The 22,122-nt window shown below is 43.1% G+C and overlaps 1 protein-coding gene across 2 annotated transcripts in view; it reads right to left on the bottom strand.

Annotated features, from left to right (window-relative positions):
- The window catches only part of LOC117457655 (Na(+)/H(+) exchange regulatory cofactor NHE-RF3-like), a 33,781-nt gene extending 11,790 nt beyond the window's left edge, over positions 1-21,991 (bottom strand). Inside the window, exons 1-6 of one of the 2 annotated variants that reach the window (XM_034097844.2) lie at positions 21,816-21,991; positions 14,550-14,577; positions 13,054-13,115; positions 12,750-12,961; positions 10,489-10,560; positions 8,842-8,974 (exon numbers count right to left, since the gene is read on the bottom strand). In XM_034097844.2, coding sequence (XP_033953735.1) covers positions 8,842-8,974; positions 10,489-10,560; positions 12,750-12,961; positions 13,054-13,115; positions 14,550-14,577; positions 21,816-21,831 — 523 coding nt within the window. In that variant the 5' untranslated portion in view covers positions 21,832-21,991. The remainder of the gene's footprint in view (positions 1-8,841; positions 8,975-10,488; positions 10,561-12,749; positions 12,962-13,053; positions 13,116-14,549; positions 14,578-21,815) is intronic. The other variant, XM_071205309.1, reaches the window with a different exon arrangement.
- Positions 21,992-22,122: the final 131 nt, after the last annotated feature.

Raw genomic sequence — 22,122 nt, forward strand, 5'->3', positions numbered from 1 at the left:
CGTAGTAACACAATAGCGACCGGCGGCACACCTGCGGCTGTACCGCTTGTAATTAGGTTCAACTACAAAAACTTCGAACAAAACGCCGGCGGCACCAACAAAAGGAGCGCACACTGCAAAGTCTGCAATATCAAAATCAAGGATGCTGGCGCAACAACGTCGAATTTCATCAGGCACTTGAAAAGTCACCCGGAGAGGTCAGTCACATTAACGCATATGGACGGTTAGCAAACATGTTTAGCTCAGCATCAGCTATGTAATGCTAGCTTTGTAACTGAATATTTGAAAAGATTAGTGAATTGCTTGTCACACTTGTTTGAGTTGAGTGGCGTTGACATCCAACTCTTGACATGACATAAAAACGGTCGGTAACGTTAATCATTACCCGCTTTTAAGTACTTTTAACAGTTTCCCTGCGGGGGATTAATAAAGTATTTGTGATACTGATTTCTGATTCTGAAGTGTTTTGCTTATAAGTTGTTTGCATTTAGCTAAAGTGTGATGTTTTCCCTCATATTGCATTGCAATAGCCTGTTTAAAGTGATCATATAACAAACAACTAATCAGTACTGATACTGTATGCTAATAGATATAGGAGTGATAATAACACAGTAAATGCTTTGAATTTCTTAGATATAGCTGTGCAGTATTCTTAACACACTGGATAGCAGCAGACAATAGAAGGCTTATTACAACCAGAAGAGACATGAGACTTTTATTTTTGTAGAGACTTGAGACTTGACTTGGACTCGTGACCAAAGACTTGAGACTTGATCAAGTCTCACCCCACAAAGACTTGAGACTTGACTTGGACTCGTGACCAAAGACTTGAGACTTGACTTGGACTTGCAAAAAAAGACTTGTGAACATCTCTGGTGTGTGTGTGTGTGTGTGTGTGTGTGTGTGTGTGTGTGTGCGTGCATGTGTGTGTGTGTGTGTGTGTGTGGTGTGTGTGTGTGTGAAGCAGCGCTGTCTGCTTATTTGCAATGTAGGCTAGGCCTAATCAGAATACTTTCAAGTCCAGACTCAATGTTGTTTGCATAAGTAGGCTATATTTTTCGTTTCGTTTATTTAATAAGTTAATTTCAGGACAACTTTGGGAATGTTGTTTGTTTGTTATGAGTTTTAAATAGATTTTGAAAGTGGAGAGAGAGCCTATACATTGTTTATGTAACTTATGTGCCAGTGTGTCCATGGTTTTGAGTCTGTGTGTTGAGCGCAGCGCCGTCTGCTTTTTGCAGTACAGTAACTAAAGTAGGATTAAGCATACCGGTAGTTTCTGTGGACCTGTCTGCCCATTTTGTGAGTGCACTGCGCGCGTGCGCACTTGTGTGGCATTGTTTAGACCTAATTAAAATAGCGTCCCCCCAGTAAAAAAATCCCCACTACACCACTGGCTATTGTGCAATACATTTGTATTGCATGTATATTTTTTATTTGTAAAAATGTCAGTTAAAGCTTAAAAGAATAAACATATTTTTGTTATCTAAACGTTTGACCCATTTCTTTTACAATTTTGGAATCGAAACGGGGAATCGATAAGAACCGGAATCGATAAGCAGAACCGAAATCAGAATCGGAATCGATCAATTTCAAACGATACCCATCCCTAGTTATGACGCTGGAGGAGGTCGGATCAAAACCGCGGCGCAGACAGACCCGGTAGAATCTAGGGGTAAGCCCACCACAGTTTTGCGGCGCTGCGAGGCTCCAGTATCCCCCCCCCCCCCGAGAGAAATCTCCAACGAGGCGTTCTGGCAGCATAGACAGGTCTTTTCTGTGTTAGAGTTTTACTCGCTACAGGGTGTACTTTGAGGGTTTGTGACTCTGCAGACCGTTTACATGCAGAAAGCCTTCATAACACACAAGGGGACGGGTAATAACCGGAAAAGCATGACATGGGACCTTTAATTGTTACTAAACAATATGTGTTAGTTTTTGCCTAGATGGGCATGTGTGGGTAGAGGAGGGAGGGAGTGGGGAATAGAGTGTACTCTGACACTAAGACGTACATCAAATTGTTCCTGTTATTGTACAATACTATGAAATAAAAAGACGCATTAACTCCCCCCCACAAAAAAACCCCCTCTAAAATCAGTTTCCAGGAGGAGTAACCCACTGGAACTCTTTCTTTGAAGTATGTAGCTACATAACGCAGAGGTGGAAGAAGTACTCAGATCTTGTACTTGAGTAAAAAGTACCAGAGTGTAAGAATACTCTGTTACAAGTCCTGCTTTCGGAAATAACTAAATTACAACTAAAAACTACTAAAATTACAAAAGTATTAGCATCATAATATACTTAGGGTACCAAAAATAAAAGTAGTCGTTGTGCAGATTGGTCCATTTCAGAATAATATATATGATGTGTTTTATAATGATTGATCATTAAAGTGTTATCAAAGCTGGTAAAGATGCATCTAGTTTGAATGACTTTTTATAGGGTAGCTTGTGAATTTACTCCAGGTGGAACTAAAGTCTGATTTAAGACTTGATTATATTTCACATCATTAATCCACATCTTTAAATTAACTAACCCCCCCCACGAAAACAAAACAAAACAGTAGATGGTGGTTTGATACTTTTATGTGGCTATACTAGCATGAGGAAAATGATGGGTGCATTTTGTAATTTCATCCAGTAGTAAAGAGAGGAAACATATTTGATTATTAATTCAGAGCCGTCTTTAATAAAAAGCAAAAAAAAGCAGTTTAAATGTCCATTTTTTTGTACATTTATATACAACAATAAATATGTGTGAGTGCGTTGAGAGATATTGTTGTGGAGAGTGTAAGGAAATATTTGTATGTATTCATGCAAACTGTGAAGGGCTGTTAAGGATTTTATTGCTGTGGGGGAGCTGGAACAAGACCCCGCTGTGGTCTCTGGAATGTGATGGGGGGGATGTGTGGATGCTGCAGAGGCTGCAGAAATAGGAGACAGTGAGGGTCAGCGGTGTTTGTTTGAGATGACTGGACCAGTTGTCCTTAAACTCCACCCCCTCCTGTATCATTTGGTATGAAAGCCTATCCGGCTTGCTGTTCTCTCTTGCTCTCCTCGCGTCGCTCGGACTGGAAGGTTGTGGCGGCCTGTGGGCAGGAGCCAGGAGTAGGCCAAACTCCTGACATTGCACATATGATACGATATGGTTGTGTATGGTAATGTATTTGATTGTATTGCATTGTATATTACCATTAAAGTGGATTATTGTTAAACGGTTACTTGTATGCTCTGGGTTTCCTTCATGTAAGATAACGGCTTGTGTAGGGACGCGAGGAGATTTAAGAAAGCGGACGAGTTGTCCACTAAATCTCCTAACAAGAGTCATTTATATATAAATCGCAAAATACATTTGTGAATCCTTCTGTGAGAATGTATTAACATTGAAACTGATCTGACTCCATACAGATGTTAAGTTCACCTAGGAATGGTATCATTGACTTAAATGTTGCTCTTCTGTCTATATTGGTCATATGATGCCCCTTGACTGAAATGCTTCCTGTTCAATATCCCCACTGATTTCCTTACAATTCTGGGATGAGAGTCCACATCACAATTGACTCTAAACTGTCATTTCCCTTTCATCACTCACCTCAGCAACGGACCCCTCTCCACTGTCCCTGTATTCTGCCTCTGACTCACTCTCAAGCGTCTAGGTGTCGAGAGGTGGTGAAGTGATCATTATTTATTGAGCAGTATACTCTTTCACATTGAATCATAACAAGTCATACTGAATGTAAATACAACTGACTCTAAAGTAAGTCCCAGTCTGTGACATTGGACATTTTGAAGACTCAAAGTCCCAAGCAGTAGGTAGAATATTAGCTATCTATGTAATGTGCACAGAAAATAAATAGTTAACTGAATACTGGGATGGAAATGGCCTATAAGCACTCAGTAAAACATAAACACACACAAAAAGCTTCTGAATGATAAGAAGTATAATTAAAACATAATGCACATTACCATTTTGAGAGAGAGTACCGAAGTTAAAGAATCTCTCATCGAACTGAGGCTCCAGTAAAACACACTGATGTGTCTACGTGGACATCATGGTGTTTACATGAGCACATAGAGATCGCGTTATTCATGTTCCCTGTTTACATGATAAATAACCTGGCATTTCGATGCCTTTTCTCATCTAAACTATTCAGTATTTGTATCTCTCTATCATGACATAAAGACGAAACTCCTCTCCAGAAGTGAGACGCCGCCGCCATCACTGTTAACTGATTAACTGCTACCAGCTGATGACTTACTTTCCTCTTCTTTGAAACAAATGTTCTTATGTCCATGTTGTCTGGGTGAGAACACATATCAAACCAAGAGATCATCAGCTTTGATTTTCGCTGTATTAACCATTTCCTGAACACTTGGTGTGTGTGCCTGCCTTACCTCCGCAACCGGCATCGCTTCATACAACAGATTTGAGCTGTCAACAACACTCCTTGAACATGCACGCTATGTGAGAATCTGCCTTGGTACAAAGTAGCAGTGAAAACATGGTACGGAGTTTCATTGATTTGGGCATTCTCTCAATAAGCACGTGGAATGGATTTGATAGTAAAGCACTGACACCGAGCTCTACAAAGTGCGGCGATTGGATAGACTGATTCACGGACTTTCCACATGGTAAAAGTGGTGGGTCTAAACTAATCATTTGAAAAAGTGCATAAACATCGCTGAGTCGTCATCATCATCAACAGCGATAGCTTTCGAGGGGTGGAGAGTTATGCCCATTATTTTAAGTTCGTCCGAAGAAAGGACAGGAATGTGACGGTGAGGTGCAAACTATGTCCAGACCAGAAGCTTTAATCCACTGCTGCAAACACAACGTCAAACCTCCACAAGCACCTGCAATGACAACATGCTAACGTGAAGCTAATAGCTAAGGACCTCCAAATCCAGAGTTTTCATTAGCCTTTAGGCTATTTAATGCTGATAGTAGGCCTTTTTTTAGGCTATCAATATTTGTGTATTTTTGTGGTGTTATCAAGGCCAACCTCTTATTTTGTTTTATACAGGCTATTTGTAAAGTATTTGCTTATTTTGCCAGTGTCACATTGATATGGCCCATCCATCCATCCATCTTCTTCCGCTTATCCGTGGTTGGGTCGCGGGGGTAGCAGTTCCAGCAGAGAGCCCCAAACTTTCTTTTCCCTGGCCACGTCAACCAGCTCTGACTGGGGGATCCCAAGGCGCTCCCAGGCCAGAGAAGAGATATAATCCCTCCACCTGGTCCTAGGTCTACCCCTTGGTCTCTTCCCAGCTGGACGCGCCTGGAACACCTCCCTAGGGAGGTGCCCAGGTGGCATCCTTACTAGGTGCCCGAACCACCTCAACTGGCTCCTTTCGACGCAAAGGAGGAGCGGTTCAACTCTGAGTCCCTCCCGGATGACTGAACTTCTCACCTTATCCCTAAGGGAGACACCAGCCACCCTGCGGAGAAAACCCATCTCGGCCGCTTGTATCCTCGATCTCGTTCTTTCGGTCATGACCCATCCTTCATGACCATAGGTGAGGGTAGGAACGAAAATGGCCCGGTAGACAGAGAGCTTTGCTTTCTGGCTCAGCTCCCTTTTCGTCACAACGGTGCGGGAAAGCGACTGCAGTACTGCTCCGATTCTCCGGCCCATCTCACGCTCCATTGTTCCCTCACTCGAGAACAAGACCCCGAGATACTTGAACTCCTTCACTTGGGATAAAGACTCATTCCCTACTTGGAGTGGACAGTCCATCGGTTTCCTGCTGAGAACCATGGCCTCAGATTTGGAGGTGCTGATCCTCATCCCAGCCTCTTCACACTCGGTTGCGAACCGATCCAGTGAGTGTTGAAGGTCGCAGACCGATGAAGCCATTAGCACCACATCATCTGCAAAAAGCAGTGGTGCAATCCTTAGCCCACCGAACTGCAGACCCCCTCCCCCACGACTACGCCTCGAAATCCGATCCATGTATATTACAAACAGGATTGGTGACAAAGTGCAGCCCTGGCCCACAGTAACTCCCTGTTACTCGGTCATACGCCTTCTCCAAGTCTACAAAACACATGTAGACCGGATAAGCATACTCCCAGGCCCCCTCCAGGATCCTTGCGAGAGTAAAAAGCTGATCCGTCGGTCCACGACCAGGACGGAATCCGCATTGTTCCTCCTCAATCTGAGGTTCGACAATCGGCCTGACCCTCCTTTCGAGTACCTTTGAGTAAACTTTCCCGGGGAGGCTGAGTAGTGTGATGCCTCTGTAATTGGCATCTGATCCCCCTTTTTGAAAAGGGGGACCACCACCCCGGTCTGCTACTCCTTCGGTACTGTTTCCGACTTCCACGCAACGTTGATGAGACGTGTCAACCATGACAGTCCCTCAACACCCAGAGCCTTCAGCATTTCTGGGCGGATCTCATCCACCCCCGGGGATTGGTGTTGATCCCCCGTCATACTCCAGCTCTGCCTCTAACATAGAGGGCGGAGTTGTCGGGTTCAGGAGTTCCTCAAAGTGTTCCTTCCAACGCCCTAACACTCCATCAGTTGAGGTCAACAACGTCCCATCCTTACTGTACACAGCTTGGATGGTTCCCTGCTTCCCCCTCCTGAGGTGTCGGACAGTTTTCCAGAACAACTTTGGTGCCGCCCGAAAGTCCTTTTCCATGTCTTCTCCGAACTTCTCCCACACCCGCTGCTTTGCCTCGGCCACGGCTGAGGCTGCTGCTCTTCGGGCCTGTTGGTACCTTGCAGCTGCCTCGGGAGTCCCCCGGGATAACAAATCCCTGAAGGCCTCCTTCTTCAGTCGGACGGCTTCCCTGACCACCGGTGTCCACAAGGAGGTTTGAGGGTTACCGCCCCTTGAGGCACCCAAGACCATGAGACCACAGCTCCCCGCCGCGGCTTCGGCAATAGAGGCTTTGAACACCGACCACTCTGGTTCAATGTCCCCAACCTCCACAGGAATGCCCGAAAAGCTCCGCCGGAGGTGTGAGTTGAAGGCCTCCTGAACTTGGGCCTCCTCCAGACGTTCACAGTTCACCCGAACTACACGTTTGGGCTTACCAGGTCTATCCAGAGGCTTCCCCCGCCACTCAACCCAACTCACCACCAGATGGTGATCAGTTGACAACTCCACCCCTCTCTTTACCCGAGTGTCCAAAACATACGGCCTCAGGTCCGATGATACGATAACGAAATCGATCATGGACCTTCTGCCTAGGGTGCTCTGGTGCCACGTACACTTATGAGCATCCTTATGTTCGAACATGGTGTTTGTTATGGCCAGTCCACGACTAGCACAGAAGTCCAGTAACAAACCACCACTCCGGTTCAGATCAGGGGGGCCGTTCCTCCCAATCACGCCCCTCCAAGTGTCTCCATCATTGCCCACATGTGCGTTGAAGTCTCCCAGCAAGATTAAAGAGTCCCCTTCAGGAGCCCCATACAGGACTCTTTCCAGGGTCTCCAAGAAGGCCGTATACTCTGAACTGCTGTTTGGTGCATAAGCACACACAACAGTCAGAGTTTTCCCCCCCCATAACCCGCAGGTGTATGGAGGCGACCCTCTCGTCCACTGGGGTAAACTCCAACAACGAAGCACCCAACCCGGACTTCCTCCGGGCCGGGTATCCTCACTTCCTGTGTCGTCTTTCATGAGGTCTTTTGAATCAATCTTAGTCTGGCCCCTTGCCTGAGACCAATTTGCCATGGGAGACCCTACCAGGAACACTAGGTTCCAGACAACACAGCCCCCATGTTCATCAGGGCTCACAAACCTCTCTACCACGGTAAGGTGCTGGTTCTTCAGAGAGGTTGATATGGCCCACTTGTTCTACATACCTATTACAATTTTTCTCTTTAAATGCTCTTTAGGTTTTCACCGACTGTTAGCTTGTGGTAGCCTATTTTATTAAAGAGCATACAAATAAAGACTTGTTATGTCTTCCTTATTGCAATAGTAATTGTTATATGTGCCTAAGTTTTGGCTATAGGCTGTTGCTGAGTAACGCAAAAGTAATGTAAAGAAACGAGTAAAGTAACGAGTTGAGAGTAACGAAGTAAAGTAATATATAATATATCTAATCGATAGATTTATGATTCGGAAGAAGCTTACTTCCGGGTTTTAGGACGCGTCACTGCACCACTCTATATGTAATATATTACTTTTTTTGAGTAACGACCCCATCTCTGGGAGTGAGGAATCCATCATTCCAGCTTGTAACTAAACACAGTATCATCTTTAACACAAATCCCTTTATATACCAGGCTTTATATATACACAGGGTGCTTTAAACTGCGTTGCAGGGATGACGTGTTGTAGGTCGATCTGGAAGTCAGCATTGCAAGGGCTCCCTTGACAAAAAGCAATGTAATTCTTCCATTGGATTTTGGGAAATAAGATTTTGTGCTAACAGACGTTTGATACTTAAAGACCTTTTGTTCAGAAATATAATATCCACATATTTACACCACTTGTATAATAATTGAAATGTAAATGCAACTGACAGTAGTAGATAGATGTAATGCTATACGATCTACATGACAGTCGCATGACTTGTGTTCAGCGTGATAACGTTTAATGTTCTCATTCAGAAACTTTTTTGCAAACTCAGAAGTGGAGCAGAAGGAGCCCAGAAGTGCTTTAATGCCAACTCATTTTGGGTTTTAGGACCCATTCTATACAGCAAGGGTGGACTCATAGAAATCAGTGCAAGAAGTGAATTATCAATCTGACATTTTTGCTGGTTAGCTTTCTTATGAAATAGTTAACGCTCAGAGTACTGGGGGTGTATGTCTTCAGAAAAGCTGTAAATGAGTTATTAACACTCTATCAAACAATAGCAGCAGTGTGTGGGTACCTTCCACTGAGACGATGGTCATTCCCAGGCCATGCTCCGGCTGTCTGCTGATGTGACACAGTCTGGGTCTGGACCAGCGCTCCCCTTTAGAGGCCCTCGCCAGCTTCTGTAGGTCCCCACCCATAGACACCGCCTGTGGAGAGACATACATAGGATTCAATCGATGGAGAAATACATCACCGTACAGCCTAGATAAATAAAAGGGTGGCTGTGGCTCAAGGGGTCAATGGTTTGATTGCCTTGGGCAAGGGGACTTAAACCCAATAGGCATGTCTATGCAAAAAACTATGTAACCAATTTTTAAAGATTCAATGGCTGTATTTGTCACATGCATCACAGTGTTGTTGGCAATGAAAATCTCAAGTCTCAGGCTCTTCCAATAATGCAACATACAATATAGGCTACCCAACATTAAAAGAATACATTAAATTGTGAAATATGCATAATGGTGGAAGTAAGTTGTAAGAATAAGACAAATATATACATCTAAGACAATGATATAAAACAAGTGTGCAACTGAGCATCAAATATCACTCACAGGCAAATGTATTTGTTGTGTGTTAAACTCATAGACTGTAAAGGTCAAACTACAGCATGCCACCTTTCTTCCAATGAAAAAAAAAACGTGTCGTAAAACTGTGAAGTAACACATTTGTTTGTGTGAAACGCTCAATGAACTACATCTCTGGTCTCGCAGAACAACACACGTCACCAAGATGGCCGTCACTACTGTCTTGTCAACAAAACGATTGACTACCCTCACTATCACCACAATGAAACACGTCCAGAAGAATGTCATGCAAAGCTGCCTGCCTGCCTTCCTTTGATTCTCTCTGAACTGCCTGGTCTTGTTAATGTTTAATGTCAACCATTTGTGCAGATAGCATGAAGTAGAAAAGATCGGCGATCTAGCGTTAGCATTTCTCCCCCGGGCTTAAATTGTGTATTATAGAATGATCACACCGGTGACAGTACTCTTCAAAGGGTTCACGAAATATGACTACTACTCTTACTGTTTAACGTTTTCTCTCTCCATTGACTTCAATACATAATTTTTCCGAAATAAGGTCCCATGGACCGGAAGTAGATGGGCGTGACTTCGCTACTCTATCGGGGCACTGTGCTGACATACCCACCAAACGTCATCTCATAATCCAGAGAGCTGATTGGCTGTAAGTACGTGTGCCGCGAAAATAGTAGTTGTTTGTGAAGAGACGAGAGAGAACAGCGTCTAGTGATTAAAATCAGTAAAACTGAAAGAAAATGAATGAAGTTGACCATCTACTTCAGCTTTGGTAAGTTCATTTTATGTCAGATTTTGTTGATCTTCTGTGTTTTGCCTATAGGCTATTGCTCTGCTGGATCGATTGATATTGTGACCTCGGTGATGAGTGTCTTATACCCCCCCTCTCTCTATCGGAACCATGGATAGCCTACAGCTATTTGTTTACGTGTTTAAAAAAGCACCAGAAGCTTATACACATCGAAGTTGTTCGTGCCCCACCACTTTTGTACATATAAAAACGCCACTGCGGACACTTCCCCACAAACCAGTCTGTCTGCTGCGAGATCAGCCTATTTTTAACCCCCAAGTGTTATGGAAGGTAGTAATGAGTTTTTTGTTTCATGGTAGTTCTCGTACAGTACCTGTTCGTACTCTTCCCTCCTCAACACCAGGAGGAACAGGTGGAAGCCGCATGACTGGATCTTCCTCACAATCTGTCCGGAAAGTCGGAGGGATACAAATAATTCGGGAAATACACTCACTTAATCCGTAATGCCTATGAGGACTGTTTCTCAAACATTAGCGCCATCCAGGGGCGCCTTAAGGGGGTGAAAAGTTAGGACGATTCTAAGGGCCCGTGACTGACAGGGGCCCCAACATTTTTTAGAACATTAAGAAAAAATGTTTAAGTAACCTTTCATCAATCATCAACAACTAACATTAATATAATGTTAAATTGATAATGTACTCACTAAACTTACGATTAATTTCACTTTTTTTCTTCCAAAAGTTAATTATCCAAAGCCTCTGTATACCCCCCTCTATTTACATGTAATGGTTTGGTCCTGCCTCCAAACGCTGTGCAGCACCGCACTTTCTTGCAGAGAGTGAGAGCATGCGAGGAGCAAGGATGCTAGTACTTACGTGTGTACAATGTCTCAATGACTAACAAAGTCAGGCTTTCAAAAAAGAAAGGAGAGAAAGACAAGAGAGAGGGACTAAAGGGCGACAGAATGTTCCATTAAAAAATGTTATTAAAAAGGCATGTACACCATAAAAGATTACTATTGAGATCTATTGTCAGGAATGTTAGTGTTATATCAAAGAGTGAATTCTACTGCAGCAGAATGTTGCACGTCTGCACAGTGTTATATTTTCACCGCTCAGTGTCAGTAAATATTGTGCAGTTAGTATTGGACTACAAGATAGATGCAAGCCTGTACATTTAGTTATTTAAAGCATAAATGAGTGGGTTCGGTTCTGGAGGTGTGGTTACAGCAATGTGTTTGGTTGGCGTGTCCTGGGCCTGATGGTGGGGCCCAATGTGATATCTTTTCATGAGGCCCAAAATCCCTGACGCCATCCCAAACTACACAAACACAATAATGTGAATAATTTATATTGAAACTGAAAGGGAATGTAAGCAGATCCTAATCGCTGCTTTTCTTTGACCTCTCAAGTCTTAATGATTAATCTCAGGTTAAGATAGAGAACAAAGAAAACATTCAGGCCAAAACCTTTAGATCAGTCCAATCTGTTTACTCTGAACTAAATAGTAAATGGTGTTTTTCAATTGGATATTGGAATATTGCAGAAAATAAAATCTGTTGAGTATGTTTCCTACACAAGAAGTGCGAAAATGCAAACTAATTTCTGGATTTCTGCACCAGTCTACCATTTTTTGTGTGACATTATAGTACTTAACGAATTAGACTGAATATTGTTTACATTATAGACGATCTGCAATACTTGTAGGAAACTGAATGTGAAGTCCCCATCCAAATCCACAATATCAAACTGTTAAAACTAGGGATGCTCCGATCGCCAATTTCGGGGCCGATCGCGGGAATCAGTATCGGCCGATACCGATCGCCGATCCGATCGAGGAGGCGGGGCCCAAATGGAAGATTTAAACACCACTTTAAATCTTCCATTTAAAGTGATGTTTAAACTCAGTTAATGGGGCTCATTCACTGGAGCTTCCACAAACAACAATCAACTTAATTATTACATTCAAATGAAGTACATTATTCAAGTTTACATTCACTTTGGAGAAGAACACGGGAGAAATGAGCGGAAGCGCTCTCTTTTCCTCTCCCTCTCTCTCTCCCCCTCTCTCTCTCTCCTGACAGCCTGTCAGTATCTCATGCAGCTCACTGATCTAGTAATGAGTGACCCGACAGTGAAGAATAAATATATTTATAACTATAACTAGTTTAGCTTGTTCCAGAGGTAGATAAAATAGCTAAGTGTGTTAGGTCTAACTCTTGTGTGTTGCTCCGCTCACCGGTCCGGCGGGCGGAGCTGCAGGATTTCTGCCTCACACACGCTGCATTCCGCTATTTTACTGTCTTTTTCGGACACCTTAAAATAATGCCAGACCGGTGAAGCCATTTTGGCGAGCTTGTTTTGCCGCACACAGAGAAAAGTGTCATGTATTTTACGTCATGCGATCGGCTCTCGCGATCGGCATGTTTAGAGATTGGAGCATCCCTAGTTAAAACAATAATTACTTTAATTTAGCACAAAATGAAGGATTGCTATAAACATCACTTTGCTCATTCAACATCAAGACAAATGAGAACCACATATTCACATTTCATATAAACATGTACAGGCCATGTTGCAATAGGTTGCTCTCTGTATATATCTGAGGACTGTCTACCAAATTCTTGACACTAACCCTGGAGAAGTCTGTGTTGTCCACATATTCCTCGTTGATCTCCAGCACTCGGTCTCCATCCTGGAGGCCACTATGCCCTGCAGGACTCCAGGGGTCCACGTCTCTGATCTCAAAGCTCCGGCTGCTCTTGTCCGTCCGCAGGTAGAAGCCGAAGCTTTGCCCCTCCAGGCGCTTCAGCTGGCAGAGTGTGGGCACCGGGCTCGGATCAGGCTCTGCACACATCGTTAGTAAAGATCAACTCTGGGGGATTTTAGGAGGGGTTTTTAAGGGTTGTGTATGTCAAGAAATGTTTTTCAAACCTCACCAGGATCATCACTGATGACCAGAGCTGGATTATCAATCCCTTCCTTCGGATTGAAGGTAAAACTGATGTGAGGAGGAATGGAAAATGGACAGTGTGTAATCAGTGTACCACAGCAGGGAACGTTGAGATTCATGAATTCAATACTCCTAAAACACCAATACAAATTCCTCGTATGTGTTGACAATAAACCTGTTTCTGATTCTGATATTATTTTAGAACTTCACTCACAGGCGAATGTGAAATGATGACATTTGACCAACTGTCTTTCTTGTTTTAAACACCAGAGAGGACATGATTATGTTTATAATAGTTATTCTATGCACCTACAGTACTTAGCACAGGAGCTGTAGCAGTGTGATCGCTACAGTAGCAGGAGCCAATGAATTATGATGCAGCTAACAAATATAAGAAGTTACTAGGCTACAGAAAAAGATTGAAGGATTATTCCATACACAATTCAAATGGCAGGTTACGGAAACAGAACGAATTACAAACATTTACAAATAAGAAAAATATAAGACAACTAGTGCAAACAACAACCATACTATGTGATGTGACCTTTAACAATGGTATTTCATAACCATCAACCGTTACTGTAGACCGTTTAAAATGTTGCGTACACTATAGTCGGGGCCGGGGTAATGAAGGCTTTAGAAAGATAAGCCTTACCCAAATGATTCCTTCCTATACTTCTGTGCACTATATATAAAGAATGTTGGTAGACTATTAGGAACTATTTCAGTTGGTATTGGTACAAAAACAACTCCTAATAACATGGCACTATCATAGGGCTAATATGTTTTAAATTCTGTCAGAATAAGCTGAGGGAGGCTCGTAGAAAACTGCTTTAATGTGTACAGTATATGTAATCCAGAAAATGAGCAGCAAACTACTTTTTTCTATGTAAAGATAGCTTAAAGTCTATAATGGGTTTTGCTCAAACTTCAAGGTGTTAAGGGAATGCCGCTTTCAGAATACATGATGCGGCACAGCTGGGATTGGAGAGAACTCTTTTGTTGTTTTTCTTAAACCCACCGTCTAACCCTAACCCTGACAATACCATGGCTGCATGTGCCAGTACATTAGAAATACATAATTTAAAGAACATCAAAAAACGTTTCAACTAAATGTTGGTACATTGCAGGATTGTTAAATATCAACAGTCTTGTCTGCTGATAGGCCCGGTAAAAAACAAACAAAACATATTGCGAATAGAGATGTTAGGAAGCTCACAGTTCAGCCTTTATCCGCTTCTGTTATCTTATCACAGTGATGTCATAACTGCATGGCAATAACAACACACTTTCAATCATTGATTTATATCTGCATGAAAATAAACGTTGTTTCTACTGTGACATGTTTTATAAACTGCCATCAATGTGAGGTATACTATATACTGTAGGATTTGTAGGCAATAGTCCAAAACAGGGACAAAGCAGTTTTCTGTTTATTAGGACCCATCAGTACTAAAACAATGCGTCTAAAGTTACACTTACCGGGGAAATTCCATCGCATCCTGGCAACCTGTGGAAGCGCAAGTCACAAAATCAGTTACTTGTACTCATTGATATATTGTATAACAGCAGTTCAGTCCGAACTCAGGCCAACTGTCCACCATCTTAGCTGGTATTGTTTACCATAGCTACCTGTGAGCAGCTCCTGGGTGTTTTAGATTTGCGTCAACTAAAATGATAAAAAGTTATTGAACTAGGTAACTTTACCATTAGTTACCTAGTAACCAACCAGCTGAAGTTAATGCTTACAGCTAAAAGCATTGATGTAAGCTAAACAGAAAAGGTAAGCAAACATTTTTAGCACTATACGCTTACCTCCTTAAATGTTACGTTAACTGATTTAATAACAAAGTTATTCATATTAACTTAACAAATGACGGCTAAGAACAATACAAAATAAATTCATTTGCAAAACAGTAACATGCTAATTTTATGACATGAAAATACTTTTTTTTTATTACAGAAGGTGTTCATTTAGTGGCCTGCCTAGAAGCAGGAATTCTAAATCTATTTCGGATTTCTACAAAAACATATTGCCTATTTATTAGTAATATATTATATTAGTCATTCAGAGTTCCAAAGAAATGTGTTACGTATTGGTTTCATTATCTTCATGAATTGGAAGCATGACTTTTTCCATGGCTAACAAAAAGCTTCAGGGATTTTAGCATTCTGTTCCTCAAACAAAAATAAGTCAGTGAATACATCACTTTAGAGTTTGAAACTTATTAGTGTCTTAAAAAAGTCTGGTTAAACGAGACTAGTTAACATCATCTAGCTGAACACTATTGTTCCTTTAGTGCTGGTTACCTGAGCTACACGAATGTGATGCTAACATTAGTTTTTTACTTCTGGCCAGTGAATTTCACCTTAAAGTAGTCTGAATAATAATTTTAAGTGTCATTATCTTTAATTTAAAAAGTAATTGATTTGTTATGATACATTTGTTGTTGAGGGAACCAGCGCGATGCTAACCTCTGGGTTGGACTACCAAAGTGCTTCTTCACTTCTGTCCATTAGTGTCCCTGTTGTCTTTAAGTAACTCATTTCTACTAAGCAAAAAATATATATTCATATTTTCAGCTAATTCAATATAAATGTATACATTGTCCGGGTACAAAAAACAAAGCAAGTTGAAGCGGGAGGGCAGAAAGCTTAAAAAGATATACCCATTCTGCCAGTATATAACCTTAAAGGTCACCTATTATGCAAAGTCCTCTTCTTCATGTCTCTTCTACATCAACATGTGTCCCCTCTTCTTCATGTCTCTTCTACATCAACATGTGTCCCCTCTTCTTCATGTCTCTTCTACATCAACATGTGTCCCCTCTTCTCCATGTCTCTCTACATCAACATGTGTCCCCTCTTCTTCATGTCTCTTCTACATCAACATGTGTCCCCTCTTCTTCATGTCTCTTCTACATCAACATGTGTCCCCTCTTCTTCATGTCTCTTCTACATCAACATGTGTCCCCTCTTCTTCATGTCTCTTCTACATCAACATGTGTCCCCTCTTCTTCATGTCTCTTCTACATCAACATGTGTCCCCTCTTCTTCATGTCTCTTCTACATCAACATGTGTCCCCTCTTCTTCATGTCTCTTCTACATCAACATGTGTCCCCTCTTCTTCATGTCTCTTCTACATCAACATGTGTCCCCTCTTCTTCATGTCTCTTCTACATCAACATGTGTCCCCTCTTCTTCATGTCTCTTCTACATCAACATGTGTCCCCTCTTCTTCATGTCTCTTCTACATCACATGTGTCCCCTCTTCTTCATGTCTCTTCTACATCAACATGTGTCCCCTCTTCTTCATGTCTCTTCTACATCAACATGTGTCCCCTCTCTTCATGTCTCTTCTACATCAACATGTGTCCCCTCTTCTTCATGTCTCTTCTACATCAACATGTGTCCCCTCTTCTTCATGTCTCTCTACATCAACATGTGTCCCCTCTTCTTCATGTCTCTTCTACAATCAACATGTGTCCCCTCTTCTTCATGGCTCTGCTACATCAAACATGTGTCCCCTCTTCTTCATGTCTCTTCCTACATCAACATGTGGTCCCCTATTCTTCATGGCTCTTCTAACATCAACATGTGTCCCCTCTTCTTCATGTCCTCTTCTACATCAACATGGGGGTAGTGGGGCTGGGTGTATACACGACACCCTCCTCGTCAGGTCTCTTCGACATCTAACATCAAATGGGTCCCCTCTTCGTCATGTCTCTTCTACATCAACATGTGTCCCCTCTTCTTCATGTCTCTTCTACATCAACATGTGTCCCCTCTTCTTCATGTCTCTTACTACAATCAACATGTGTCCCCTCTTCTTCAGGTCTCTTCTACAATCAACATGTCGTCACCTCTTCCTCATGTCTCTTCGTTACCATCAACATGTGTCCCCCTCTTCTTCAATGTCTCTTAAACATCAGCATGTGTCCCTCTTCTTCGTTGCTCTTCTACATCACATGTGTTCCTCTCTTTCCTCGTGTCTCTTCTACATCAACATGTGTCCCCTCTTCACCATCCGTGTCCTCTTCTACATCAACATGTGTCCCCTCCTCTTCATGTCTCTTCTACATCAACATTTGTCCCCTCCTCTTCATGTCTCTTCTACATCAACACGTGTCCCCTCTTCTTCATGTCTCTTCTACATCAACACGTGTCCCCTCTTCTCCATGTCTCTTCTACATCAACATGTGTCCCCTCTTCTTCATGTCTCTTCTACAACAACATGTGTCCCCTCTTCTTCATGTCTCTTCTACATCAACATGTGTCCCCTCTTCTTCATGTCTCTTCTACATCAACATGTGTCCCCTCTTCTTCATGTCTCTTCTACAACAACATGTGTCCCCTCTTCTTCATGTCTCTTCTACATCAACATGTGTCCCCTCTTCTTCATGTCTCTTCTACATCAACATGTGTCCCCTCTTCTTCATGTCTCTTCTACATCAACATGTGTCCCCTCCTCTTCATGTCTCTTCTACAACAACATGTGTCCCCTCTTCTTCATGTCTCTTCTACATCAACATGTGTCCCCTCTTCTTCATGTCTCTTCTACATCAACATGTGTCCCCTCTTCTTCATGTCTCTTCTACATCAACATGTGTCCCCTCTTCTTCATGTCTCTTCTACATCAACATGTGTCCCCTCTTCTTCATGTCTCTTCTACATCAACATGTGTCCCCTCTTCCTCATGTCTCTTCTACATCAACATGTGTCCCCTCTTCTTCATGTCTCTTCTACATCAACATGTGTCCCCTCTTCTTCATGTCTCTTCTACATCAACATGTGTCCCCTCTTCTTCATGTCTCTTCTACATCAACATGTGTCCCCTCTTCTTCATGTCTCTTCTACATCAACATGTGTCCCCTCTTCTTCATGTCTCTTCTACATCAACATGTGTCCCCTCTTCTTCATGTCTCTTCTACATCAACATGTGTCCCCTCTTCTTCATGTCTCTTCTACATCAACATGTGTCCCCTATTCTTCATGTCTCCTTCTACATCAACATGTGTCCCCTATTCTTCATGTCTCCTTCTACATCAACATGTGTCCCCTCTTCTCCATGTCTCTTCTACATCAACATGTGTCCCCTCTTCTTCATGTCTCTTCTACAACAACATGTGTCCCCTCTTCTTCATGTCTCTTCTACATCAACATGTGTCCCCTCTTCTTCATGTCTCTTCTACATCAACATGTGTCCCCTCCTCTTCATGTCTCTTCTACAATCAACATGTGTCCCCTCTTCTTCATGTCTCTTCTACATCAACATGTGTCCCCTCTTCTTCATGTCTCTTCTACATCAACATGTGTCCCCTCTTCTTCATGTCTCTTCTACATCAACATGTGTCCCCTCTTCTTCATGTCTCTTCTACATCAACATGTGTCCCCTCTTCCTCATGTCTCTTCTACATCAACATGTGTCCCCTCTTCTTCATGTCTCTTCTACATCAACATGTGTCCCCTCTTCTTCATGTCTCTTCTACATCAACATGTGTCCCCTCTTCTTCATGTCTCTTCTACATCAACATGTGTCCCCTCTTCTTCATGTCTCTTCTACATCAACATGTGTCCCCTCTTCTTCATGTCTCCTCTACATCAACATGTGTCCCCTCTGTGGAAAGAGACTCTGAAAGTTCCAGGAACAAAGATTCTCTCTCTTTTTGATCCATTTCTATAAAAACCTGTCTGAAAATGAGCTGATCAGATTTCGGCCACTTTATGATGTCATAACGATGTTTTGTCTTGTGTAGCCATTAGCCAATCAGCAACCAAGGTAACCCCCCCCCCCTTATCACCTGAATCTCCTCCTAGAGCACCATTGAGTTCCTTGTAACCAAATATCTCTCAGAAGGGCGTGGGGAGGGGCTCCTTACTTTCATCTCATTTGACCCCCCCCCCCTCTATCCCGCATGCCGAGCACACTTTACCACCTCACCTTTGATGTGCCTCCCCTCCACTGAGCCATCAAGCCCCTCCCCCCGCTTCACTGTGAGCACAGGACAGGTCCAGAGACAGATGGAAAAACTCCACCAAGGCAAGGCTGCTGGCCCTGAGGACATCAGCCCCAGGGTCCTGAGGACCTGTGCCTGTTCAACCTGAGCCTGCACCTGGAGACCATCCCGGTGCCGTGGAAGACGTCCTGCGTTGTTCCTGTCCCTAAAAAGACGACTCCTTCTGGGCTCAATGACTACCGCCCAGCAGCTCTCACATCTCATGTGATGAAGGTGCTGGAGAGACTGGTCTCGGCCCACCTCAGACCGCAGGTGAGATCATTCCTAGACCCTCTGCACTCTGCCTCCCAGCCTCACCTGGGCGCGGGCGATGCCATTAGTTACCTGCTGCAGCGTGCTCACTCAGACTCGGTGGATCGGGTTGCACCGTGAGAATCACCTTTTTGATTTCTCCAGCGCTTTCAACGCGATCCAGCCTCGGCTACTGAGTGACAAGCTGCAGGCTACGAGGGAAGACTCGTCCACCATCTCCTGGGTTACCAACTACCTCACGGACAGACCACAGTACGTCCGGCTGGGCAGTCTGATGTGGTGGGTGGTGGTCCAGGAGCCCCTCAGGGGACTGTGCTGTCTCCGTTCCTCTTCACCCTATACACCTCTGACTTTCAATACCACTGAGAGTCATGCCACCTGCAGAGATGTTCGGTGACTCTGCCATGGTGGGGTGTTTCAGGGATGGACGGGAGGAGGAGTACAGAGCATTGTGGGTGACTTTGTAGAGTGCACTGGAGGAAATCATCTGCTGCTTCTGAATGTGGCCAATGCCAGAGAGATGGTCATTGATTTCAGGAGGAAGAGGACGTCTCCTCAGCCCCTGTGCATTCTGGGAGAGGATGTGGCTGTTGTGGAGGACTATAGTACCTGGGAGTGCACTTAGACAATGGGCTGAACTGGAGGATCAACACTGACGCTGTGCACAAGAAGGGGATGAGCAGACTATTTTCTAAGGAAGCTGAGATCCTTCCACGTGTGCAGCAAGATGCTGGAGATCTTCTAGTCTGTTGTGGCCAGTGCTCTCTTCTTTGCTGCGGTCTGCTGGGGGGGGGGGGGGGCTGCATCAGAGCCGGTGACACCAGCAGGATCAATAAAGTGATCAGGAAAGCTGGGTCTGTCATCGGCATCAAGCTGGACCCCTTTGGAGCTGTGGTGGAGAGGAGGACACTGAACAGGCTGTTGTCCATGATGGATAACCCACCCATCCTCTCCACCTGCAGCTGGAGGGTCAACGGAGCTCCTTCTCCAACAGACTGCTGCAGCTCCGCTGTCACAAGGACCCATACAGGAACACATTCCTGCCCACTGCAATAACTCTGTACAATAAATCACCTCTGGCTGGAAGAGAACTCTCTGCTCCATAGTTTCTCTAATACAACCTCGCTGTACATTTTACACATATAATCTGTTCAATATTTGATATTCCATATGTCATATATTTTTGAATATATATAATATCTACATGTATATTTTCTAGTTCATCATGTATATTTTCTATTTTATTTTATTTCTATTCTTGTTTATTTGTAGTTTTGTTTCGTGTAGTTTCTTGTCTTTTATGCTGCTGCAACAAAAACAATTTCCCGAATTGGGATCAATAAAGTACCGTCTTATCTTATCTTATCTTAAAGTAACAGACAGAGAATCAGCACTTTGGAAACAGGGCTGAAACAGAGGGGATTATGGGTAATGCTGCAATGATCTGTTTGGTATTTGGAGCCAAACACTTCAGAGACATGAGCCAAAGACAATCAAAGTCTGTTTCTCACAATGGGACATATATATATATATATATATATATATATATATATATATATATATATATATATATATAATACAACACATTTTCCAAGCAAGATACTGTGTTGAAATGAATATATTTCCCTCTGTCAGGTAGACAAGCAGTGACAAAGAAAGCTACACAGAAATGCTCAAGAAAAGCCTAAATACTAATGTGTAGTGAGAGCTGTCATGTGACGACCCACACCAACATGTCTCTTTCCTCAGCTCCGAGCCCACCTGTTATTGATCCGGTCCAAAACACTTTAACCAGAAACCCCAGCTGGAGTCAACCGGCCACACCCTGCTCATAACCAGGGGACAGCTAGTGCATTTACTCTCGTCCTGTCCTTACGTTCGATCTGGAGACTCTTCTACTTTCCCTGAGTATTCTGTGTATGCTACTTTTTACTTCTACTCCACTACATTGTAGAAGCTAATATCATACTTTCTACTACACTTCATTTATTCGTCAGCTTTTGTTACTTTTTAGGTTTAGACTATTAGTCTAAATCAATTATTAAATAAACTTTGACATACATTTTAAGATATCCAGCAGCAGTAAACACATATTCAAATGAGCTCCACCTTTACCAGTTGTGATACAAACGTATACATAATATTAATAGTAACCCTGTAGCTCAATGTATACGTGATTCTAAAATGGGCCATTACGCATAAGGAGTACTTTTACTTTTGGTACTTTAATATTCCGATGCTTATACTACTGTACTTTTACTTAAGATATTGAATGCAGGACTTTTACTTGTAACAAAATACTTTTAAAATGTAGTATTGCGACTTTGACCTAAATACAAGACCTGAGTACTTCTTACACCACTGCTTTTCACCATAATAAAGAAAGCCAGCCAGACACAGGTAAGAGTGACGTACTTACAGCCAGACTTCACATGTGTATAGTCGAGTAACGGAGAGTGGAGCAGAGACAGAGCCTACCTGTAAAGGTCCTCATGGAGTCCTGAGTGTGTGTTCGGGCGCAGACTGTGACACTGGACAGACAAGGTTCTCACTTTCTCTCTCTCTCTCTCTCTCACACACACACACACACACACACACACACACACACACACACACACACACACACACACACACACACACACACACACACACACACACACACACACACACACACACACACACACACACACACACACACACACACACACACACACACACACACACACACACACACACACACACACACACACACACACACACACACACACACACACACACACACACA

Source organism: Pseudochaenichthys georgianus, chromosome 13 (genome assembly GCF_902827115.2).
Source record: "Pseudochaenichthys georgianus chromosome 13, fPseGeo1.2, whole genome shotgun sequence".
NCBI lineage: Eukaryota > Metazoa > Chordata > Actinopteri > Perciformes > Channichthyidae > Pseudochaenichthys > Pseudochaenichthys georgianus.